The following is a 26,471-nucleotide window of genomic DNA, read 5'->3' on the forward strand; positions in this document are numbered from 1 at the left end:
TAGGCATAAGAGCAATATTTTTCCTACTATCTGTAGCTGTTGACCACTCAAACAGAGGGAGTAGTCTTCTTTTTCTAAGCTAAAGAGCTTTGAAAAATGTCTGTTTGCATGCACAATGTCTATACATCCAAGGGACTCTCTCATGACAGCTTGAAAAATTATATCTTGTCTGGTTGCCAATGCTGCCTCCTTGAATTATATAATTCCTACTGTGCACCTGTATTTTATTGTTTTGGGAAATATAAACCAGCAGTTGTTACTATAGTTTTTTATTTCCTGCTATTGCTGATGCATTTAACTTTTATGACTTCATTAGCAATAATTTTACCGCAGCATGCAGACAACCCTCAACTCCTAGTGTCACCCACTTTGAAGCTGTGTTGAGAATTGTAGACTTCTCTGTAATGTCTTCAACACACATTGTCATAGTTGATAAAGCCTTTTTCCAAGACAGTAGTCAATTTTTAAGTGTAACTGGATATTCACCCACATTTAGGTAAAGGGAATTTAAAAATTACTTGCATAATTCTTCTTTAATGATTAGAACTTGCACTAGTTCTTTCTTTATGGTTTGCATTACATTTTTCCATACTGGAGTACCTATTTTGAGGGTAGGGGAAATAAAATTTAGTTGGCATGCATTCTTTTACTTAGCAAAGTGATCAAGGAGTAAGAGCAAGTTTACTGAACAAAAAAGCTTTAAAAAATATAATCAGCACTTGCACACAAACAAATCAGAAACAGGTGGGAAAGGCATTCTGTGTTTGTACAGTGGCATACATCATGGAGACTAGGGCTCCTACATGCTATTGTAACATAAATAATAACTGAGAAATTAATCACTTAGCATCTGTCCTGGAAAAAAAAATTCCTTGTTGGTAAAAATTGCAAATATTTCCACAAATTCCCAAATGTCCTGCTTTCAGCACAAAGGATTCACAGATATAAATACATCAGAAAAAGGGAATTGGAAAGTTAGAAAAGAAAAGAAACTCCTCTCTTTGGTCTATCGATCTTCTCTTCCAGGGACACAGAGCAGCTCCCAGGTCCACTGGGCAGCAGTCAGGTGAATGACAAACAAACCAAAAGGTACTGTTAAGGTACTTGAAAGATAAAGAAAGTAATGTAAATAAACAAAGGATAACTGAAAAAAACACAACAAACTTGGTGATAATGTATCTTTTGACTCTCTTTATTCTTTGCTCTTTGGTGTGTTACTTAAATGGTACCTGAAGAGTAAATGAGTAAAGCATGAAAGAATAAAGAGTAGGGTCAGGAAGAAGTGGGGAATTGAGGAGGAGGTGAGAGAGGTAGCATTGCAAGCAGAGGAAGCAATGGAAATATAAAAAGTAGACTACAGGAAAGTAGGTGAATAAAGGTATAGATATGTTGGTGGAGATCTGATGTAGCTATCTCTTGTTAAATGGTATTGTGATGGGTTGGATCACAGAAACCCCCTTGGGAACTGTCAACTGATGTGCCAAGACTACTTCTGCCCCTGCTTTCCTGCCCTGGCAGCTTAGGACTTCAGTGCCCTGCCTGGTTTGAGCCAGACCCGCTAGCCTGCTGCAAACCCAGACCTAGGTCTGAACCACGTCCCCTAACAGCTGTAGGCTTAACTGAAAGCAACTTACAGAAGTGTTCCTGCCTTTAACAGTCAGATGTCCAACTCCCAATGGTGTCCAAACCCCAAATAAATACATTTTACCCTGTATAAAGCTTATACAAGGTAAACTCATAAATTGTTTGCCCTCTATAACACTGAAAGAGAGAGATGCACAGCTGTTTGCCCTTCCCCCCCAGGTATTAATACATACTCTGGGTTAATTAATAAGTAAAAAGTGATTTTATTAAATACAGAAAGTAGGATTTAAGTGGCTCCAAGTAGTAACAGACAGAACAAAGTGAATTACCAAGTGAAATAAAATAAAAAATGCAAATCTAAGCCTAATACAGTAATACAACCGAGTACAGATAAAATCTCACCCTGAGAGATGTTTCAATATGTCTCTTTCACAGATTGGACACCTTCCTAGTCTGGGCACAGTCCTTTCCCCTGGTACAGCCCTTGTTCCAGCTCAGGTGGTAGCTAGGGGATTCCTCATGATGGCTGCCCCTTTTGTTCTGTTCCACCCATTTATATATCTTTTATATAAGGTGGGAATCCTTTATCTCTCTCTGGGTTCCCACCCCCTCCTCCTCAGTGGAAAAGCACCAGGTTAAAGATGGATTTCAGTTCAGGTGACATGATCACGTCACTGTAAGACTTCGTTACCCACTTGCCAGCACACAAGTATACAAGGAGACTTACAAGTAAAACAGAGCCATCTGCAGACAATTGTCCTGGTTAATGGGAGTCATCAAGATTCCAAACCACCATTAATGGCCAAATTTTGCATAATTACAATAGGCCCTCAGATTTATATTTCATATTTTCAGATACAAGAGTGATACATTTATACAAATAGGATGACCACACTCAGTAGATTATAAACTTTGTAATGATACCTTACAAGAGACCTTTTGCATGAAGCATATTCCAGTTACATTATATTTAAACTCATTAGCATATTTTCATAAAATCATATAGAGTGCAACGTCACAGATATTTATGTGAGTTATGATATATTGTAGAACTCCCAGGAAAAAAATATTTGTCCAGGCTGTTGTTTCTTGAGAGGTCAATCTTTTCTATGATTAATGTTGAAGAGCTTCCATTTACTTAGTTTTTTCTTATCTTATTTTTCCACACTTCTTATTTATGATTTATATATGATGTATTTTGACAGATAGTCTGCAGAAGTACAAAGCCCATAGAAATGGCTGTGAAGGAAAAGATTTCCATGTTTTGCCATGTGGAACCTGAACAGGTTTGTACTTTCAGACTTCATCTCTTTTTTTCTCAAACTATACAATTATGATTTTTTTAGTTCTATACACCTTAAATATTTGAATGTATTTCTGTTTTTAATCTCCAAGAAATACTTGTTTCAATAATCCACTGATTTTTAAATTGCAAGCAATTATATGATGAAATATAAAGTAGTCAATATATAAAATATAAACTACTCAAAAGTACTGGATATTGCTTACATGTTAATATTGGTATGTCAAATAGCCTTTAATAATTTGGTCACACTTACTACAAAGGATCCAATTATAGATTGTTTATAAAGGGTTAAGAATTAATACATTTTGAATACATGTTTAATCAGTTGTTATAAATTGTTAGAACAATACTTCAGAAAGTTGCTTGAAACCATGGTTTATAATAATACTGATGCATCTATAACAATGTATAGCATCCTCTTTATGTCTCTAATGGGCATATAACATTTACATTAGTTATTAATCCTCCGTAAACTTTTTAGAACAGCACTATTAACAGTGACTAAATTGTCAATGGCTCTTCAATACACCAAAATGAACATGCAAATACTATCCAATATTAAAGCTTTTACATGTTAACAAGCATAATAGATTCATATATGGCTCATGTAAACACCACAATTCTTCTCTGAGTGTGTCAGTGTGACTCAGTGGTAGGTGTGCATGCACTTGATGCATATGAGACTGGAGTTTGTTTGAATAGCAGTGTTGGTCGGAGCCATGTATGTGCCCAGTGCTGCCTCATGAGAGCATCAGGGCCAGAGTGGCCAGAACCCTCCCTCAGTTCCTGCTTACCACTCATGTCCCAGACTTCTGCTCTAGAGGGGAGGGAGTCAGCTGAGGCTCATTACTAGACGCCTTGATTCTTCAATGGCCTTGAGGACCTCTATATGCCTTTCTGCCGATTCCTCTGATTCCCAGGGGAATATCCAAGATTAGCTGTGACCAGGCTGCGATCATTCCGATAGCCTCTTACTGGATGAGACAGTTCTGGTGTCAGATCTATTGTAGATGTTTGAAGTGGCCTCTTAGCCAGCTCCTAACCTACCTACACATGTCATCTTAGAACCAAGGTCAGATACTGCACCCAGACTCACAGTCATAGCACCTGATAGCTTGGTGGTCGGCTGGTTGAGCACTACTTGCAAAGGCTGCTCCCTAAGATTCAAGAAATTCTCAGACAGAGCTGGAAACTTTCCACCATGAAGACTTATGTCCCGAAATGGAAAAGATTTTCTGTGTGGGAAGCCCAAAACAATATGGACCCAATTGAGGACCTGGCACTGAAGATTCTCAACTATATGTTGCTCCTGAAGCATGCAGCACAAGCATTTTACACTCTCAGGTTTCACCTTGCAGCCATATTGGTGTGCCATAATCTGGTACAGTCATACTCTAACTTCTCTCATCTGACAGTACTGAAATTCCTCCAGGGCCTCCTTGATACTTAAGCTCTGGTTAGACACCAAAGACTATGTGGGACCTCAGCATTATCCACCTAAAAACTTATGGAGCCTCCTTTTAAAACACTGTTGGATTGCTCATTACACCACCTACCATCAAGATGGAGTCTCTGGTGGCCATCCCTCAGTGCAGAGGGTCAGTGAGTTCTAAGCTCTCATAGCTGGACTGCCTTTCACATCCTTCCATAGCAATAAAGTGGTGTTGAAATCACACCCCAAGTTCATCCCTAAAGGAGTCTTAGAATTTCACCTGAACCAGTTAGTCACCCTACCAGTCTTCTTCTCCAAGCCACATTTGACTCTGGGAGAAAAGAAGCTGTATAGTAGGATGTATCCAGGGCTGAATCCAAACCTCTGGACATTTCTGGCCCATCAAAAGGTCAAGCCATCTTGTCACAGAGACTCTCTAAGTGGATCATAAAGTGCATTTCCACCTGCTATCAAATGGCTGATGAGTCTTTCCCTCCCAACTTCAAGATGCACTTCACTCAGGCAAAGGCAGCAAGTGTCCAGCACCTCTTTCAGTCTCTGAGGTCTGCCGGGCTGCAGCCTGAAGCAACCCACTGACTTTTGTTTAAATATTATATCCTTGACATGGCAACCAGATCCCAACTTTGGGAGAAGAGTGCTTCAGTTGCTGGTTAACTGATGCAGCTGAAACTTCTCACTCCTACCGTCCAGAGAGGTTACTGCTTGCTGGTCACCTACAGTGGGATCCACGCTGACACATAGTCACAGGAGAAAATGTGGTTATTTACCCTACAGTAACAGTGGTTCTTTGAGATGTCATCAATGTGGATGCCACGACCTGCCCTCCATCCCTTTTTTTTGGAGTCCCTGGCCAATACGAGCTTTGAATTGTGAGGGAACTGAGGGAGGGTTGCAGTTGCCCCAACCTTTGGGTCCTTGTATGGGTGCACAAGAAAGCACAGAGTGCAGGCACAGCCCTGAAGGACACAGCTAGTCAAAAAACTCTGCTATCCCATGCATGAGACACATGCCCTCTTACAGTGGCATCCACACTGACTACAACATCTTGAAGAACTGCAGTTACTATGGGGTAAGTAGCCATTCCTTATCAAACAGATCTCCATACATGACATCAAGAGAGGGCATATAGATTCATACTCAGGACTTCAGATTCCACAATTTCCTGCAGGCTAAATGTAGTGAGCTTAATTATTGACAGTTGGGTCACACTTTATATTGAGGTGTCAAGGTGTCACCCCCACTCTGAATTTTAGGGTACAGATGTGGGGACCTGCATGAGATAAACCCTAACCTTATTTAGCAGCTTAAATCTAGTAGCTGCCACCACCAAATGGTTTAAACAAATGTTTATGGGAGAGTCATTTGGAAACTTTTTCTTCCCCCCAAAATATTTCTCCAGTCTTTATCCCCCTTTTCCTGGCAGGATTGAGGCTGATTCACCTCCCACCAATTCCTGGTGAGCCCAGATCCAAAAAACTCTTGGATCTGAAAACAAGGAAAAATCAATCAGGTTCTTAAAAGAAGACTTTTAATTAAAGAAAAGGGTGAAAGGAATACCTCTGTGAGATTAGCATGCAAGCTACTCTCATAGACAACAGATTCAAAACAGAGCATGTCCCTCTGGGCAAAAATCTTAGTTACACAAAGACATCCAATTTGATTCTCCTTCTTTTGAAAAACTAAGTCACAAAAGAAAATAAACATAATCTAATACATTCCTTCTCTAAACACTTACTACTTTTAAGAAATGTTAGATAGCTGATTCCTGGATCCTTCACTCCAGCACAAACTTTTTTGAACAGACAAAAGACTGATTTCCCTCCTCCCTCTTTGAAAACATTTTGTCCCCCCATTGGTTCCTCTGGTCAGGTGTCAGCTAGGCTATGTGAACTTCTTAACCCTTTACAGAGGAATTAACCCTTTAAAAGAGGAATTAACCCTGGACTGTCTGTTTATGACATGAGGGTACATTTATAAATATATTTTTGAATTGGTACATCTGCCATTTGATTGCAGAATATAGTGTGGTTAAGAAAACCCTCCATTATTGGAAACACCATTAACTCTTTAGGCCCCCAGGAGAGAGCTTTTCTTTGCAAATAGGAAGCAGGCTCCATTCATGTTCTTTCTTCAGACAATAAATATACTACAATGTTTGTTTGTTTTGTTAAAAAGGAAAACCAGCTTAATCTCTGTGACTCCTTGTCAGATCTTTGTATTAATATTTTAAAACACACAAATATGTTTACATCCAGATTCTGCAAACACACGTGAGCAGCACCATTGACCTCAATGGCGCTACTCCCATGTATGTTCATAGGACTGAGGCCTGTGTCACAGTGAAGCATTTTCTTCAGCACCTAGCACAGTCCTAGTCCATGATTAGGCCTCTGAGGTGTTATGGTAATACAAATAATAATAATAATACATAGCTTGTCCACTACGTTGAGGGAATCCTCATCTTTATACTTTAAATAGCTTTTCTTTACAGATAAGTGATTGAGAGGGACATTAAACATCGATTATGTTGCTTTATCTAATTTTAGTATATGGGCAAAGTATATGTATTGAATTACATTTGTTCTGTAGGTATGAATTTCCTTAGCTTTTACATTTTGTATGCAAGTATTTAGAAAACCAATTTTTGTTCATAATCACAATTTATTTACTAGGTGATATTTATCCATGATGTTTCTTCCACTTACCGAGTGCCAATCCTGTTGGAAGAACAAGGCATTATTAAATATTTTAAACAGAGATTAAACCTACCTATTGATGACCAACCAAGTGATCTTCTTTTCAAATGGAAGAAAATGGCAGACAGGTATTGTAACTCCTATTATGTTTTCTCAAAGTTTTAAAATCATTATGAATATAAGACTCTGGGTCAGGTCCTTAATTTGCATAAAGTGATATAGTTTCACTGTAGTCAGTGTAGCAACGCTGACTTATGCCTGCAGAGGCTATGGCCCTCTGTGTTTAAAAATGTGTATTTTTTTTATTTTATCTTATTTTTAGAAAAGAAACATTTGTTAGAATTAGGGCTGTCAAGCAATTAAAACATTAATCACAATTAATCGCACGATTAAAAAAATTAATTGTGATTAATTGTGCGATTAATTGCACTATTAAACAATAGTAGAATACCATTTATTTAAATATTTTGGATGCTTTCTACATTTTAAAATATATTGATTTCAATTACAACACAGAATACAAAGTTTACAGTGCTCACTTTATATTTATTTTTGATACAAGTATTTGCACTGTAAAAAACCAAAATAAATAGTATTTTTCAGTTCACCTAATACAAGTACTGTAGTGCAATCACTTTATCATGCAAGTTGAACTTACACATTTAGAATCATGTAAAAAAACCCCTGCATTCATAAATAAAACAATGTAAACTTTGCATGTCCTGAAAGTCCACGCAGTCCTACTTCTTGTTCAGCCAGTCGTTCAGACAAACAAGTTTGTTTACATTTGCAGGAGATAATGCTGCCCACTTCTTCTTTATAATGTCACCTGAAAGTAAGAACAGGCATTCTCATCGTACTGTTGTAACTGGCATAGCAAGATATTTACGTGCCATATGCGCTAAAGATACATATGTCCCCTCATGCTTCAACCACCATTCCAGGGAACGTGCGTCCATGCAGATGACAGGTTCTGCTCGATAACGATCCAAAGCAGTGCAGACTGATGCATGTTCATTTTCATTATCTGAGTCAGATACCACCAGCAGAAGGTTGATTTTCTTTTTTGGTGGTTCAGGTTCTGTAGTTTCCGCATCAGAGTGTTGCTCTTTTAAGACTTCTGAAAGCATACTCCAAACCTCATCCCTCTCAGATTTTGGAAGGCACTTCAGATTCTTAAATCTTGGGTCAGGTGCTGTAGCTATCTTTAGAAATCTCACATTGGTACTTTCTTTGTGTTTTCTCAAATCTGCAGTGAAAGTGTTCTTAAAATGAACAACATGTGCTGGGTCATCATCTGAGAATGCTATAATATGAAATATATGGCAGAATATGGGTAAAACACAGCAAGAGACATACCATTCTCCCCCAAGGAGTTCAGTCACAAATTTAATTAACACATTATTTTTTTAATGAGCATCAAACATGGAAACATGTCCTCTGGAATAGTGGCTGAAGCATGAAGAGGCATACAAATGTTTAGTATATCTGGCATGTAAATACCTTGCAATGCCGGCTACAAAAGTGCTGTGCAAATGCCTGTTCTCACTTTCTGGTCACATTGTAAATAAGAAAAGGGCTGCATTATCTCCCATAAATGTAAACAAACTTGTTTGTCTTAGCAATTGGCTGAACAAGAAGTAGGACAGAGTGTACTTGTAGGCTCTAAAGTTTTACATTGTTTTGTTTTTGAGTGCAGTTATGTAACAAAAAAAATCTACATTTGTAAATTGCACTTTCAGGACAAAGAGATTGCACTACAGTATTTTATGAGGTGAATTGAAATATACTATTTCTTTTGTTTATCATTTTTACAGTGCAGATATCTATAATAAAAAATAATCTGCACTTTGATTTCAATTACAACACAGAATACAATATATATTACTCCTGAGGGAATTGTGGGCAGAATTTTAATTTTTTTGGTGCAGAGTGTTTTAAAATTTTGCAAAATTCTGCAAATTTTATTTGTCAAATAAATGTGGAGGCTCCAGCGTGGCCAGGCCACTGGCTGCACAGAGGTGGGAGATCACTGTGCAGCTCCCCGCTCCTGGAACACAGACTCCGTGGTGAGGCTGCACCCAACCCTGACACAGCGCAAGGACCGGACCTGCTCCAGAGACACCCCAGAGCCCTGCCCCTCCATGCCAGGTGCACCAGGTGTGGGCTGGCAGGCTCAGCAAGGCAGGATCCAAGTGTGGAGGGGCTTAGTGTGGGGGAAATCCAGGTGCGGGTTGAGAGGGTTCTGGGTGCCGGCAGCTCAGTGGGGGATCTGGGTGCGGGGGGATCTGGATGCACAGGGGCTTGTTGGGGGGTTCTGGGTGCAACGATAATGGGACTTTGTGGGAGGATCCTGGTGAAGGTGGTTGGGGCTCAGCAGGGGCGGGAGGGTCTGAGTGTGGGTGAGGATAGAGCTTAGCAGAGGGGTCTGGGTGTGGGGGGTCCAAATGCTGGGGGAGTGGGGCTCAGTGGGGTTGAGATCCAAGTGCATCTGATTGGGGCTTGGTAGATGGGGATCTGGGTGCGGGTTGCTCATTGGGATTGTCCAGGTGCAGGGGGAGTGGGGCTCATTGGGGGGGTTCTGGGTGTGTGGGGATCTGGGGCTCGGCGGGGGGGTCTGGGTATGAGGGGATCTGGATGCATGGGGGTTGTACGGATGACAGAGTAGCTCCCTGTTCAATGATCGCACCCCCTGCAGCTGAGGAGCAATGGGTGCAGGAGGGGGGGAGGTGGAGAGTTTGCAGAGCTTCCTACAGCTGGGGGAGAAATCTGGGAGTGGGTCTGACTCAGCCCCGGATGCCATGGGAAGAGGAAGTCCCATCCTCTTGAGCCCAGCCAGGATGAGCAGCTGAGCCCGGTGCAGGGTAGGAGCCACCAGCCACGTCTTCCCCAGTCCTGCCTCAACCCCACAGTGATATACCTCTCTGCCGGCTGCCCTGGGCACTCGAAACATACTGCTGGGAAGGGTCTCATGACCGCTTTTGTGGCTTCCCTTTGCTTCCCACTCAGAAAGTCATTTTTCTGCAGGGAAACAAAGAAATCTGCGGGGGACATAAATTCTGTGCATGTGCAGTGGCACATAATTCTTCGAGTGATTGCTCATGTGTATTCTGCAATAGGTGTGCGTGCTTGCCACATGCACCGGTGTCAGAAGTTTTTCCCCTAGCAGTACCTGTAGGGGAGCGCTCCTAGCGACCCCTAGAGTGGCGACTCCATGGAGCAGTATAAGCTGTGCGCTCCCCCGACCTCAGTTCCTTCTTGTCACCAGTGAACGTGCTTTGGAACTGCTCTGCTCCAGCTTTGCTGTAGCTCATCCCCAGAACTCTTCGTTCAGTGTATGGTACCTGTAGTTAGTAGTTTGACTAGTTTTAGTTTAGTTTAGTTTAGTGTGCCCAGGTGGGGGCATGCCCCGGGCCCCGGGTTTTAAGTCCGCACGCGGACTCTTTATGCTGTTTAGGTGAAACCCATCTCAGTGATTGCTGCAAGATTTGCAAGTTGTTCAAGCCTCGGACTGAGAGAGAGAGACATTAGGCTCTGTGCCATCCTGATGGAGTCGGCGTTGACCCCGACTCTGGCACGCCGCTCCAAGTCGTCACCAGGTACTGCGGTGTCAGTGCGCGGTGGCCCCCCGACACCATCTACCAGTCGGCACTGCTCCCCATCTGCGGGGCATGTCAAGAAGGCTAAGAAGAGGCCTTTGCCGCTGCAGCACCGGAGCAAGACTGGGGGAGAGGCTAGACCCATGTTGGGCAGTCCTCGGTCCCCATTGGCCTCTAGGCTTCCGACTCAGGTCAAGCAGAGTAGCCTGGCCCATTCGGAGCAGGTTTCCCCTGATGTCCAGGTGCTCTCCACGCCAGAGGCCCTGCAAGCAGCCTGGGATGTTATGTCCATGCTGGTACCAGGAGCACCACCAATGTTGGCCCTGCACTCCAGAGGCAAGCTGCCACTGGGATCTCCACAGGCACCCCCAACTCGGTACCGGTCACTGGTTCCCAACACCGTTCGCTGCTCACCGACCGTCCCTTGCGTTGGTGTCCTCGAGGAGCGGACACCGGCAGGACTGAGGCAGATAATGCTGAAGGTCCTCGTCTCAGAGGGGCTATTGTAGCCAGTCGCAACACGAACGTCGATGCCGTTCCCGTTTGTCGTCTCACTCCAGGACCCTGCCACGGCACCGCTCCCGCAGCCCTGGGTGTCAATCGCCGTCGCTTTGCTGTTGCGGATCCACTCCCCAGAGCCGATTGCAGAGCAGCTGCTACCAGCGGTGCCATTCTGCCACATCAGGGTCATGGTCTCATAGGTCAGCACCGTTCCCGGTGCCGCCGCTCCTCCCAGTCCAGGAACAGCGGCAGGTATATCAGCCCAGCCTCCCTTCGTAGTCGTCCATCGATGGGTCAGGCCAGCCAGACCGAACCGTTCCGCCAGTGCCACAGCACAGTAGTACCAGTGGGCACTGTGGCCCCTGACGCAGCCCCCAGTGGGGCCTCGCTCGGTGGCCAGAGCCTCGGAACAGCCGTCGGACCCCCTCTCCCAGCCTCCAAGGAAGGAGTCGGTGGGACGTGCATCATTGGCGCTGTGCCTGGAGAGCGACCAGGTGGTGGATCCTCCAATGCCAGTGGACACGCAAAGTACCACGCCTGCCTCCTCGCCCTCCCCCGAGGAGGCAATTACAGCCCCTCCATCCTGCGGAGGACTCTAAAGCCCGCCAGGAGCTATTGAAAAGGGTGGCATCAAGCCTCAGTCTTCAGGCAGAGGAGGTGGAGGAGCCCTCGGACTCCCTTTTTAACGTCCTGTCCACCTCGGTACTGGGCAGGGTGGCCTTGCCACTCCACGAAGGGGTGGCGCAAATTTCAAATACCTTGTGGCAAACCCCAGCCTCATCAGCCCCCATCGCTAAGAGAGTGGAATGCGAGTATTTTGTGCCCACCAAAGGACATGGATACCTATACACCCTCCCTGCTCCTAACTCCCTGGTGGTTGAGTCGGTCAACCCCAGGGAGCAGCAGGGCCAACCAGCCCCCACTCCGAAAAATAAAGATTCAAGGAGGATGGATTCATTTGAGAGAAAAATGTATTCGTCCTCAAGCTTCCAGTTATGGGTGGCGAACCATCAGGCTCTCCTGGGCCAGCCTGAATTCAATCTACGGGGCTTTCTGCCCAAGTTCGAGGACTCCCTCCAGGAGCATGACAAGAAGGAGTTCAAAGCTCTGGTGGAGGAGGGTGTAGCACTGCCAGGGCAACCCTGCAGACAGTGTTGTATGTGGGCGGATCACTTGAGCAGGGACTTCTCCTCTCAGCATGAGTGGCCTCTTCACCCAGAGTTGGGGCATAGACTTTTCCAAGAGTGGGGAACTCCCCAGGTGGACCTGTTCGTGGCTTGGCAGAACCGTTGCTGTTCCCGGTTTTGTGGGGGGCGCTCAGACGGGGCGCTATCTCCGAGGCCTTCCTCCTGTCCTGGTCAGGCCAGTTTCTCTAGGCCTTCTCCCCGTTCCTGCTGATTGTCAAGGTCCTGGAAAAGATAAAGACGGACAGGGCCTGGGTCTTCCTGATTGCCCAGGCAGCATTGGTGTGGAACCCTCACGAGCCTGGCGGTCACCCCACCGTGGCTGTTACTGTCCCGCCCAGACCTGCTCTCCCAGGACTAGGACCACCTCCTCTACCCCAATGTAGTGGCACTCCATCTCACGCGTGGCTGCTCAATGGTTAGGCTGGGAGGAAAGGATGTGCTCGGAAGGGGTTCTGCGTGTCCTCTTGGAAAGCAGGCAACCCTCCATGCGCCGAGCCTACTAGGCAAAGTGGTCTCGGTTTTCGTGGTGGGCACCTGAGCGGGGCGTTTCCCCCGTGGCTGCCCCAATCCAGCTCATCTTGGACTACCTCCTTCACCTTAGAGCCCAGGGCCTGGCACCCTCGTCCATCAAGGTGCACTTGGCGGCCATATTGGTCTTCTACCCACCGGTGCAGGGGCACATGGTATTCTCCCATGCTATGACTGGCAGAGTCCTTAAGGGATTGGATCGTCTCTTCCCGTATGTTAGGCCTCCAGTCCTGCAGTGGGGCCTGAACTTGGTGCTGGCCTGGCTGATGTTTGAGACACTAGCTACGTGCTCCTGGTCGCACCTTTCGTGGAAGGTGGGCTTCCTGGTGGCGATCACGTCAGGTAGGCGGGTCTCAGGGCCCTGACTTCCGAGCCCTCATACACGGTGTTCTATAAGGACAAGGTCCAGCTCCACCCACATCCTTCGTTCCTCCCAAAGGTGGTCTCCACCTACCACATGGGTCAGGACATTTTCCTGCCGGTCCTCTGCCCCAAGCCCCATGCGTCCAGCGAGGAGCACCACCTCCACAAGCTGGATGTGAGATGGGTCTGGCTTTTTACCTGGAGCGGATTAAGCCATTCAGGAGCCTTCTCGGCTGTTCATCACCTTGGCCGAACATATGAGGGGTCGGCTGATCTCTACTCAGCGGCTCTCAAACTGGATCACCTGCAACTGGATCACCTGTTACGACCTGGCGGGAATCCCTCCACCGTCAATTGTGAGGGCACACTTGACTAGGGCACAAGCCTCGTCTGCTGCCTTTTTAGCCCATGTCCCCATTCAGGACATTTGCAGGGCTGCCACATGGTCTTCAGTTCACACATTCACCTCACATTATGTGATCGTCTCCCAGACCGTGGAGGACACCGGGTTCGGCAGGGCTGTGCTCCATCCTGAGAATTTATGAACTCCTACCCACCTCCAATCACTTGGAATCACCTATTGTGGAATACACATGAGCAATCACTCGAAGAACAAAAGATAGTTGCCTTTCCCGTAACTGGTGTTCTTTGAGATGTGTTGCTCATGTCTAGTCCACATCCCACCCTCCTTCCCCTCTGTCAGAGTTATCTGGCAAGAAGGAACTGAGGATGGGGGGAGCACGCAGTGTCCCTTATACCACGCCATGGAGGTGCCACTCCAGGGATTGCTGGGGGTGCTCCCCCCTACAGGTGCTAGGGGAAAAACGTCTGGCACCGGTGCACATGGTGAGCATGCATGCATGTGCATGCTCCACTATTCCTATTGTAGAATAGACATGAGCAACACATCTCAAAGAACACCAGTTACGGAAAAGGTAACTGTCTTTTCCCCCAGGAGTAAGATATGAAAATGTAGAAAAACATTCAAAATATTTAATAAATTTCAATTGTTATTCTGTTGTTTCAAAGTGTGATTAAAAACTGCGATTAATTATGATTTATTTTTTAATTGCGATTAATTTTTTGAGTTAATCGTGTGAGTTAACTGTGATTAATCAACAGCCCTAGTTAGAATGCATAGTATGAGCATAATAATTAGAAACCTTGCTTTTGTCAGATATGAAAGGTTGCTGAAGATATGCTCCATAGCTCTGGTTGGCAAGTATACGAAACTAAGTGACTGCTACGCATCTGTTTTCAAGGCCTTGGAACATTCAGCTTTGGCAATAAATCACAAACTGAATTTAATGGTGAGGCTCAATCTCTTTTTCAGTTTCAGGAATGCTTTAACGTTAGCTTCCATCACTTAGGCAAATGTAATATTAAAGTGTATCTTAATTAGGACTTACATATACAGGTGTACACAAAATGACTGGATATGTTTTTTTTTTTAAGAAGTATGAGAGATTTCGTTTTTATTTTATTTTAGACTAAATGCATCTAAAAGTGTCACTGCAAAAATGGCCCCAATTGGATTTGCTTTACAAACAAAGGACATTCATCTGCAAGTGCTGACTACCAAAGGAAGAGCTTGTTGATTTTAATAAGACTACATGCAGCATCAAGCATTACCCTTTGGTGTAAGCAATTGCAGTTTGCTCAAAAGTGGAAAAACATTCCACTCTTTGAAAAAAATTCAGAATGACCTTGGCAAATTGGAGAATTAGCCTGAAACCAACATTATGAAGTTCAATAAAGATAAATGCAGAGTACTACATTTTAGAAAGGAAAAATCAAATGCACAAATAAAAAATGGGGATAACTACTGCTGAAAAGGATCTGGGGGTTATAGTGGATCACAAATTGAATGTGAGCCAGCAATATGACGTAGCTGCAGAAAAGGCTAATACTGACAGGAATTTCATATGTAAGACACGGGAGGTAACTGTCCTGCTCTACTGGTGAGGCCTCAGCTGGAGTAGTACATCTGTTTCTGGGCATCGCACTTTAAGAAAGATGTAGGCATATTGGAAAGAGTCCAGAGGAGAGCAACAAAAATGATTAAAGGTTTTGAAAAACCTGACCTATGAGGAAAGGTTAAAAAAACTCAGCACATTTAATCTTGAGAAAAGAAGACTGAGGTGGGAGCTGATAACAGGCTTCAAATATGTTAAGAGTTGTTATAAAGAGGAAGAGGATCAGTTGTTCTTTGAGTGTTTGCTCATGTCCATTCCATGTTAGGTGTGTGTGCACTGTTGCTGGAGATATTTCCCACAGTGATATCCATTGGGCTGGCTCTAGCGCCCCCTGGAGCCATGCACTTATATGCTGGTATAAGGGGTGCCGGCGGCCCCACAGCCTCCCAGTTCCTTCTTACCACGTATGATCGTTGCTGGAACATCTCCTCTTGCTTCGGAAAGGTGTTCTTCTCCATGGTTCTTATTCTGTTTTATAGTTTGTTAGTCTTAAGTATAGTTATAGTGCAGGGGTAGGCAACCTATGGCACGTGTGCCGAAGGCGACATGCGAGCTGATTTTCAGTGGCACTCACACTGCCTGCATCTTGGCCACTGGTCTGGGGGCTCTGCATTTTAATTTAATTTTAAATGAAGCTTCTTAAACATTTTAAAAACCTTATTTAAACTATTGTTGTATGTAAAGTAGTTATATATTATAGACTTACAGAAAGAGACCTTCCAAAAACTTTAAAATGTATGACTGGCACGCGAAACTTTAAATTAGAGTGAATAAATGAAGACTCAGCACACCATTTCTGAAAGGTTGCTGACCCCTGTTATAGTGTATATATTGTAAATAGTGTTAGGTAGATAGAACCAACTTTCCTTATCGTCAAGGGGCTCTCTTCACCCACGGGGCTGGGCGTGTGTTGGTCCCTGTGCTTCAAACCTTGTGCCTCCTGTGGCAAGCCTATGCCCATGAGCAACCCACACTTCAGTTCTCTGAAGTGTTTGGGAGAATCTCACGTGAGAGACCAGTGTCAAATTTGTCAGGACTTTAAATCCCAGTGTGAGTGGCTGGACTAGAAGACCTCTTAAAGTCCCTCCCAGCTCTACATTTCAATAATTCTATGATAAATAGAACTTGAATTTCTTTTAACATTTAGGGCAAGATTCTGATATCCTTACATTGAGTAATACCTTACTCCATGAGTAACCCTATTTATATCAATAGGATTATACATGGAGCAAGGTGCTACTCAGTGTGAATTTATCAGAATTTGCCCTCCCCTTTTTTTTTAACGTACTTTAAAGGAAGTGGTCAATTTAAGGAACATTTCAGAAACTAACTTGTTCTTACTTTTTAAATTGGGAAGCTGGAGTAATCTTCACAGTGTGATACCAACTATTTTTATAGTGAAACTTTCTGCTTTTGTTGCCAAGTTTCACCTCTAGAGATAGCAACGTCTGGCTTGGGAAGGTGGTGTGGAGAAGTATGTTAATATTAGTTTATGAATACAGATGAAATTTTAACAGCCTGTGATTTAGCAAAACACTAAGAATCTGAGTTTGCAGAGAAAAATACAGTATTGGAAATGACACACTGCTGTAGTACATGGTCTCTAAGTGATCTCAGATAAATTGGTGAGAACAGGCAATCCTGGGCTAGATTGCACCTGATTCTTGTGTGGCTTGGAGGGTGCAAAGAGTATTTCTCCCCCTCTTGAATCACAGTCCCTGTGCTCTCTCTAGTGCTGTCAGGAGCATAAGCTCTTCCAGAGGAGGTGGAGAGAGGATGAGGTACAGGCATGTCTCCATTACTCCTCACTGGCCCCTGGAGCAGGCCAAATGTTCTTCTTAAAGTTAAGCACGTGCATAAGTACTGTCCTGAATAGAGCCAAAGTCTAGTCTCAGATGTATAATGATAAAAGCAAGAGTTTTGAGTTTGTTCAGCAACCTACTATAAATTAACTGCTCCACATTGAAATTATAACACTGAAATAATGTTTTAGCCGAAATGTATTGAATACTTATTCATTTATTAATGACCATCTTTTATAGCTTGGTAAATATAAAGTGAAAAATCAGAGGCCTTTTACACACCCCTGAGTGACAGACTGGCCTGTCTCCCAACATCTGTGAGAGTGAGGGAATGACTCTCAATTGAGTCTGATTAGTTCTGTCCTTAAACACTGGAGTAGGGAAGGTCAAATGGTTTCTAGAACTCTTTAGATAGAGTCCAAATCCTTTCGCTCCTTCACTGGGATTTGGCACCTCTATCCCCTACTTAGTGAGTGAAGTTCAGTTTAGGGTTACCCCTCAATCAGGGCAGGCTAAGCACAGTTCTGCTGTCCTTTACTCGTACAATAAAGACAGCAACATTTCATTACCCCTGCACTCAATACTAAAGTGATTTGTAACCCAACACCAGCCAAAAGTGATTGTTTTGGCAAAGCAGTCCCATTATGTGGCACACCTAGGCGGAGTAGGTGTATCTATAAAAACATGGTCTGTTCCTGAAGTCTTTTCCCCCAGCTCAACACTAGATGCCCGGGGAGAGCTCATTCAGACCCTGCTTATATTTTTATTTGTATTTTATTGTGGCTGAGAGAGGTGCTCATCTACTACAGTTATGGGCTAAATAGAAATACATAGCTAGATAGACAGAACTTGCCTATATTGTTATTGTCCCTATACAATTTGTTCTTAGAATTTAAATCAGTATATTGACTACTGCAGATGTATAATCCTTTTTAAAAAAAAAAAAACCTTCAGTGAATTTTTTCTTCAACAAACCAAATTTTGGAGGAAAAACGGCTTGTGCATCTGCATTACTCAGTTTACAGATACTAAATTCACCCCTCTAATTAAAAAACAACAACATATATATAGGGGCCTAATCTTCGTTATGGAACACATGCCAATGCTCATTTGAGAACACAGCTGTTTTTGAGCTGCAGAATTACGAAACAGCATCCCAAACAGGTAAACATTTTTTGCACTCCCTATTTAAATGACCACAAATTGATTTTCTTGGAAATTTGCACTTTGTTGGAAGCCTGATAAGTGACATGTCTGTCAGGAGCAAATTGAACAGCAGAGCTAAACATTTGGAGTAAAGCAGGATGATAATAGTGGTGCTAGAAGATTTTATCTAATCTCATCCATCTATCTTCTGATGTGACATCATCACCATGATATTAGAGCATCCTTTCAATAGTAAATAACAATAGTAGATGTCACTATATAACAACCTTCACCTCTTAAAATAAGTCTGCATTCCGCATCGAGTTCCCCAATTCAGGTAGATCCCTCTACTCTTTTCAGGAAGAATTCCCCCTCTCACCAGGTTCCATAGATTCTAAACCCAGAAGGGACCACTGTGATCATCTAGTTTGACCTCCTGTATAAAACAGGCCTTAGGACTTCCCTGAATTAGTTCCTGTTTAAATGAGAGCATCTCTCAGAAAAACATCCAATCCTGATTTTAAAATTGCCTGTGATGGAGAATCCATCACAGCCCTTGGCAAATTATTTCAATGGTTAATTACCCTCCTATTAAAAATGTGCACCTTATTTCCTGTCTGAATTTGTCTAGCTTCAGATTCCAGCCATTGGATCTTATTATAATCTTGTCTGCTAGTTGAAGAGCCCTCTGTCAAATTTCTGTTCTTCATTTAGGTACTTAAACTGTTATCAAATCACCCAGAGGCGATCCCAGCAATTATAGGCCAGTAAACCTAACTTCAGTACCAGGCAAACTGGTTGAAACTATAGTAAAGAACAGAATTATCAGACACATAACTGAATATGATTTGTTGGGGAAGAGTCAACATGGGTTTTGTAAAGGGAAATCGTGCCTCACCAACCTACTAGAATTCTATGAGGGGGTCAACAAGCATGTGGACAAAGGGGATCCAGTGGATATAGTGTACTTAGATTTTCAGAAAGCCTTTGACAAGGTCCCTCACCAAAGGCTCTTAAGCAAATTAAGCTGTCATGGGATAAGAGGGAAAGTCCTCCTATGGATCTGTAACTGGTTAAAAGGTAGGAAACATAGGATAGGATTAAATGGTCAGTTTTCAGAATGGAGAAAGGTAAATAGTGGTGTCCTCCAGGGGGTCTGTACTGGGACCAGTCCTATTCAACATATTCATAAATGATCTGGAAAAAGGGGGTAAGTAGCAAGGTGGCAAAATTTGCAGATGATACAAAATTACTCAATATAGTTAAGTCCCAGGCAGACTGCGAAGAGTTACAAAGGGATCTCACAAAACTGGGTGATTGGACAACAAAATGGCAGATGAAAGTCAGTGTTGATAAATGCAAAGTAATGCACGTTGGAGACCATAATCTCAACTATACATATAAAATGATGAGGTCTAAATTAGCTGTTACCACTCAAGAAAGCGATCTTGGAGTCATTGTGGAAAACATCTACTCAGTATGCTGTAGCAGTCAAAAAAGTGAACAGAATCTTGGGAATCATTAGGAAAGGGATAGATAAGACAGAAAATATCATATTGCCTCTGGTATGCCCACATCTTGAATACTGTGTGAAGATGTGGTCATTCCATCTAAAAAAAGATATATTGGAATTGGAAAACATACAGAAAAGAGCAACAAAAATGATTAGGGGTATGTAGCAGCTTTTATATGAGGAGAGATTAATAAGACTGGGACTTTTCAGCTTGGAAAAGAGGCCACTAAGGGTGGATATGATAGATAAAATCATGACTGGTGTGGAGAAAGTAAATAAGGAATTGTTATTTGCTCCTTCTGATAACACAAGAACTAGGGGTCACCAAAAAAAATTAATTGGCAACAGGTTTAAAAAGGAAGTATTTCTTCACACAACACATAGTCAACCTGTGGAACTCTGTCAGAGGATGTTGTGAAGGCTAAAAGTATAACAGGATTCAAAAAAGAACTGGATAAATTCACGGAGGATAGGTCCATCAATGGCTATTAACCAGGATGGGCAGGGATGGTGTCCCTCCCCTCTGTAATTGCCAGAAGCTGGGAATGGGTGATGGGGGATGGATCACTTGATAATTATCTGGTTCATTCCCTTTGGGGCACCTGGCACTGGCCATTGTCAGAAGACAGGATACTGGGCTAAGTGGACCTTTGGTCTGACTCAGTATGGCCGTTCTTATGTTCTTAATCTTCTCCCTGTTAAGGTAAATAAATTGAGCTCCTTAAGTCTATCACTATCCCAGAACATTGTCCACCTTTCTCCTCACAACAGGCAAGACACCACTCTTAAATACTGATAACAACAGTGCCCATTTCTTTTCATCAGTAGATCTCAGAGTGCTTGACAAAGAAGGTCAGTATCATCATCCCCATTTTACAGACAGGGAAACCAAGGCACGGAGAGGTGAAATCACCCTAAGTCATCAAGCAGACTAATAGTAGAGCCAGGAATAGAACCTATGTTTTCTGAGCTCTAGTCCAGTGCGCTGTCCACTAGTCTATGCTGACACATTCTAATTTCTGGCACCTACTTTGGTACAATAAAAGTAGGGATTATGATGAAGTCTCTTCAAAGAGAAGGTGATCAGCAGATCTATCAGAAATAAGAAAACCCTTTTTAAAAAAAAAGGCCTTCTTCCACCTATTAGAACCAAGAATAGAACCCTGAACTCCTGACTTTAACTGCTCTAGCTCCCACACGGTGTTTTCCAAGGGTACCCAGCATAATCAAACCAGCTGTTTTAGTACAAGAAGCCAGTAATTACTCTCGGTCAAAATTATAAGTAGGGCACTGTAATTTGCCTGAGATCCACATCTGTTTGTTATTTGCCCATCAGTGCCGTTCCTGGGCTGCCAATCTAAGTGTTGCTGCTGCTTTGGAACCCCTGCTGGAATATGCGTATGTGAATTATAGAGTCGGGGGCATCAGAGCAGTTGCACCGCATAGACCCTTCATCTGGGTCAATTGACAAGGAATGGTATATGGCATTAGGACTGAGGTACATTAATTGATATATGCTCTGCCTTTATTTTCTCATTTTATTGAGTGGAGCAGTACCCCAGTAGTGAAGGCTCCAATGACTTGGTCTTATCTGACAGCAGTTGCCTTAAGACACCTCCCTGCTACTCTGCTCTTCAGATTAATTCGGGAGAGGCTGAGCAAGCAGCCCTAGTGAGAGATAACATTCTGATAGACACCATAGAGATAAGAAATTCCATCTCTGAAGCAGACTGCACAGCTTGCTCTACTTTGGTTCCAGAGTTTTGCTGCAACGATGCAAGAAACATTTATCATTATTTAAGTGTTATCATCATCATGCCAGATATAGCTTTGCTCCCCAAGTTGTTTTTCTTCCTGGAAAGTTCTTCAGACTCTTTGTGTGCACTTGTGTTCAGTTGCTGCGGGCACTGTCCCTTCTGCCAAAAGACCCTGAAAACGATGGGGCAAATAATGTTAGCGCCCTTACTAACTATGAAAGCACTGTCTGCTTAGTGATAGGTAAAATCTGAGACGCGAGTGAGTCTGTATAAATAATTTCTCTCCCAGTTGAGACACTGAGATTTGAATCCTATTTCATTTGCATCGAGAGAAATCCTCCTCCCCCATGTAAAGAGCCAGCGCAAGGTCTACACACCACTTAATTCCTATTTTGATGGTTTAATTGGTGCTCAAAATCTTGTACTGGCTTCCTGCATAGGGGTGAATTGTATTTATCTATTATTTAAACAAGCCCTGTTCACCTTCAACAAAGATGACCAAGGTCCCAGTCCTTCCAAACACGTTTAACTTTACATGCACAAGGAGCCTTACAGTGGTTCACTGGAGCTACTTGCATGTATAAAGTTAAGCATGCATGTAGGTCGGCCAAAGCAGTCACGTAGGTTGCACAAGGTAGGCCAAAATTAGTGACAAAGCTTCCCCAGAGCCAATTCCACTTTCAGAGCTCTTGCGAAACACCTGTGTTCCAGCCTTTTTGCCAGCAGCTCCTCAGTCTAATCCTGTGTTCTGAAGCAGTCCTTTAATGTAACATAGTGATACCTAATTTATAATACATCATTTGCATATTTGAATGATGAAACCTATAATGTTCAAGTAGTTATAAATGTGCTGACTTGGTGTATTTGACAGTGAAAGCAGAACTAATTTTAAATGTACCATTAGCTAGCTTCTCTTTTCAACCATGTAAATCAATAAAAAGCATATTATTTGTGCATAATAAAAATATGCAGTTATATTCGCTACTGTATCTTTTGGAAAAGAAGAAAATGTTGGATAGAAGGTAATTCTCATACCTCAAAATTACCAATCAAACAAACCTCAAACAATCTTGTCATTCACCAGTGGTATGTTTTTTCATAGATAAAGAGAAAATGTGTAATTTCAGAGTGGGTGATTTTTATTTTAGATTAAAGAAAATAGCAAAGAACAAACAAACATTATGGGCCAGATCCTCAGATGGTGTAAATTGGTGTATTATTAATTATTATTTGTATAAATAATTGAAATTGGGACCCCCATGGTGCTAGGCACTATATATACATACAGAATAGACAATCTTTACCCTGAAGAATTTAAATATCCTTTTTTATGGAGGGGGAAATTGAGACACAGATTAGGTGATTTTCCCAAGGTCACAGAAGAAGTCTGTGGCAGAGCCAGGAACTGAACCAAGCTCTTTTGAGTCCCAGTCCAATGCCATAACTACCCCACTATCTTCTTTTCTCTTTTGACTTCAGTGGAGCCACGTTCATTTACATCAACTGAGGATCTGGTCTAGAATGTGTGTGTGACTCAATCTGGAATAGTTGCTATCTTGAACTAATTCAGAGGGAGGAAAGTACATAGAAGAGAGACTTACAGTTAGAAAGCTACACACACCATAACGATAGACGCAGCCCTACAAAGAATTCCTTATGGGCTGACCTCTGCACCTAAACAGAGGTCCAGGGGTGCTGGAATAATTTTTATAGTAGAGGTGCTGATGATGGAAACCATGTATTTGGTGTTTGTTGTTACTATTTCAAGCCCGGGGGTACGGCAGCACCCCTAGTTCTGGCACTGCTGCAGGGGTCCTTGCAGGGTTGGATCTTTAGCTAGTATTTTTTATATGCAGATTTATTGTGAGAATCATTGAAAAGTCGTGCAGACTTTTTTTATGCTATAAATGTTTGTTGTACAGTATAACATTATATTGCTTTTTCTGTGGAATGAAATACTGTTTTGTCATATATTTTTCTTTCTTAGTATATAGATTCAATAGAGCTTGAGCATTCTACGGAAGTTGAGAACCCAGTGAAATACCACCAGGCATGGCAAAAATTATGCAAAGCAGAGTAGGTGCCATCAAGTATTCTCTATACAAAGTAGAAGACTTTAATGATTTGTTGTTTTGTTTAATATAATTTTTTTCCTAACTGATTTTTCCAGTGTCTTGTATAATTTCAATATCCAATACCATCTTATCTTTCTTCTCATTAACTCAGTACTTAGCAATGCAAAAGCCATCGTTGGAAAAGATTTTATGTAAAAATATCACACTAATTCTAAAGTGCATCTCAAATGGCAAATCATATATTACTAAAAAGATTTTGAACCATTCACTATATCAGGTAGACTTGTTTAGGAATTTGTTTTTGTTGCTGACAGGAAGAAATAGCTTCATGATGGTTTGTGACGAGAATGATTTATACTGAAGGAAATAGCAAGTTAAAAAATATTGGGCCAGAACTTCAACCTCTGTTCTGGCCTCTTTGGGTGGGATTTTTAAATGTGCCTGCTTGCTTAGGTACATTTGAAGAGTTAGGCATTTTCAAAAATTCTACCCTTTCTGATGTGACTAAAGGATCAGTAGTTTATTTTTGTCATCAAACATCATAGTAAAAAGTGAGTAAGTAAATGTTGTGCCTGGGCTACTAAATATTCATGACATTTTTGTAAGGTTGTTTCTATAAGCATCAATCTGCTTTGTAAAATTATTAAACTGTGAGTTGCCCCATTGAGATCAATACAAGTTTTGCGATTGATGTCACTGGGACCAGCAATTCCCCCTGTATAACTAAAGGGAACATTTTACTTCATCCACTACCAAAAGGCATCTCTTTAGTATTATTCAGCAGCTATTGTAAAGGCACCAGAAATACCATCCAACAAGTTTAGGGTGAAGAAGAATTCTGGAGCTTATTAAAGAAATAGGAATTTCACTGGAGAGGATGTAATTACTTTATTTGAATTTGGCTAGAACACTGACGCAGATGTTCCAAAACTTGAAATAAGTCCAATGGATTTTTCATGTTGATGAGGTGCATTTCTCATTAAAGATCACCCAGAATTGGCACCTTGAATTATACAAAATGTGGTGTCCCTTAACACCACATTTATTTAATTTTAACCTGACAAGTCTATCCTTTAAGTGACACACGGGGACTTTCTTTTTTTGTCCTTATTTTACATCCCAATCATTTTATGTATGGATTTTATTACAGTGGCATTTTGGTCCCAGGCGGGTTTGGATTTAGGGGAACAGAAGGCAAACTCCAAGCAATCTCTTGGGCAAGAAAAAAGAAAAAACCTTTTCTTGGTAAGATCTTTCAACTAAGGAAATATTACTGGGTGTTGAAGATATGTAGAAAAAGGTGGTTAATTTTTATAAAACTATAGTAGCTGTTAAAATAGGATCTAAAATCTACCTGGCAAAGTTGCATGCACCTCATTAAAATGTAAGTGGTTTCTGACTCGAGTCAGCATTCAAGTTCTATGTTAGAGGTGCTGACTCTATTATTTGTTGTTTGTTTTGCGATATCACCTAAGAGCCTGTGACGGGTTTGGCACCGCCACACCCCTTTGTGGCAGAGGAGGGATGGGTGCCAGGGCCTCGCCTCTCGAATTTCCCAGCCTGCCTTCTTTAAGGGCGTCCCGATGGGGCCTAATGGCAGGTTCCCACGTGCTTGCCCCAAGTATCAGGGCAACGTGGCCCAATGGTCAGAGTCCATACAACTCGCCCCTGGTATCAGGGTAGCCTGGCCCAATGGCCAGAGTCCGTCTTTCCTCCCTCATGCGGGGAAGTGTTGCCTAATGGTCGGAGGAGTAGGGGGACCTGGTCCCACCCTCTCCACCGGGTCCCAGCCCAGGGCTCTCCTATTGGTAGGGTTCCCCTTGCTGTTGGCTCGGCGGGGATCCACCCACAACTTGCCAAGCGTCAGTGCTGCTTTAACGCAGCTTGTCCCTAAGGTTCCCCTGGGTCACTTCCTACCCTCAACGTTGTATTCTCCCCTCCGGGACGGTGTGGGGGGTTACCGGTCCGTATCCCTCTGTTGGGTCCTCCGTCTGGGCCGCAGGGCACGTGCCGGCCGGGCTGGATCCTGGAGCATGGGCTGGTTCTCCTCGGGAGCTGGCTGTGTACATCCTTCTCCTCTGGTGGTCAGTCCTGACTGAGCAGTTTTGCAGGCTTTTATACCTACCCTCCAGTTGGAGCATGCCCAGCAGGGCTTCCGGAGCAGGGCTTCCTCTGCCAAGAAGGAAGGGTTAACCCCCTCGGCACCAGTGCGGGGCCGCTCTGCCCCGTCACAGAGCCCCAGTCACGGACCAGGCCCCGTTTGTTCTAGGTGCTTTATAAACACAGAACAAAAAGACAGTCCCTGCATCAAAGACCTTAGAATCACATTTGATTTGGAGTATCTTTTTAAGAGTAATAAATCAGCAACATTATAATTTTAGCTTAATATATCCCAAGAAAATATCCCTTTCAACATGTTTGTTATGTCTAATCATTTCTGTATTGCTATTACTTTTAATTATACATTTCTATTATAGTAGTGTCCAGTTAGGATCTCGGCCAGGTGCTATGCATACACATAAGAAGATGTGGTCCTTGCCTTGAGTTGCTTACAATCTAAGATGCATGGTGAATTCTTTGACTAGATACTAGGGATGGGCCTGGCCAAAATCTTGGATCTGAACATACCCAAACTTTCAGCTGTAGCCTGTCCCTACTAGGCACATAACATTTAAAATGAAAAAAAATTATTTAGTAGGACTCTAAGGTCATAGATATTATGAATAGTCTAGAGTGACCTTTACATTTCTTGCCAACAGTTAGTCAACCAGTCTTCAGGATTCCCAGAATGTATGGGTTTGTACATACAAACTGGGTAGCCGGAAATCAAAACTGGGTATTCTGAAGGCAAAATTGAGGCTACTTTGCAAATTCTACTTTTTATTGTGTGAAACTCTGTTCTCTTCTCTTCTTTGCAGGAGTTTGCTTGGGGATGCAGCTGGCAGTGGTGGAGTTTGCAAGAAACTGTTTAAACTGGAAAGGTGA

The 26,471-nt window shown here is 42.9% G+C and overlaps 1 protein-coding gene across 10 annotated transcripts in view; it reads left to right on the forward strand.

Moving 5' to 3' along the window:
* CTPS2 (CTP synthase 2) overlaps window positions 1-26,471 on the forward strand; it is a 158,064-nt gene that overhangs the window by 38,260 nt on the left and 93,333 nt on the right. For all 10 annotated transcript variants that reach the window (XM_045022516.1, XM_045022306.1, XM_045022006.1 and 7 more), the window contains 6 exons: window positions 2,790-2,870; window positions 7,016-7,167; window positions 14,395-14,527; window positions 23,399-23,487; window positions 24,637-24,731; window positions 26,405-26,467. In XM_045022516.1, the coding sequence (XP_044878451.1) occupies window positions 2,790-2,870; window positions 7,016-7,167; window positions 14,395-14,527; window positions 23,399-23,487; window positions 24,637-24,731; window positions 26,405-26,467 (613 nt within the window). The remainder of the gene's footprint in view (window positions 1-2,789; window positions 2,871-7,015; window positions 7,168-14,394; window positions 14,528-23,398; window positions 23,488-24,636; window positions 24,732-26,404; window positions 26,468-26,471) is intronic.

Source organism: Mauremys mutica, chromosome 1, assembly GCF_020497125.1.
Source record: "Mauremys mutica isolate MM-2020 ecotype Southern chromosome 1, ASM2049712v1, whole genome shotgun sequence".
In the NCBI taxonomy this organism is placed as follows: Eukaryota; Metazoa; Chordata; order Testudines; family Geoemydidae; genus Mauremys; species Mauremys mutica.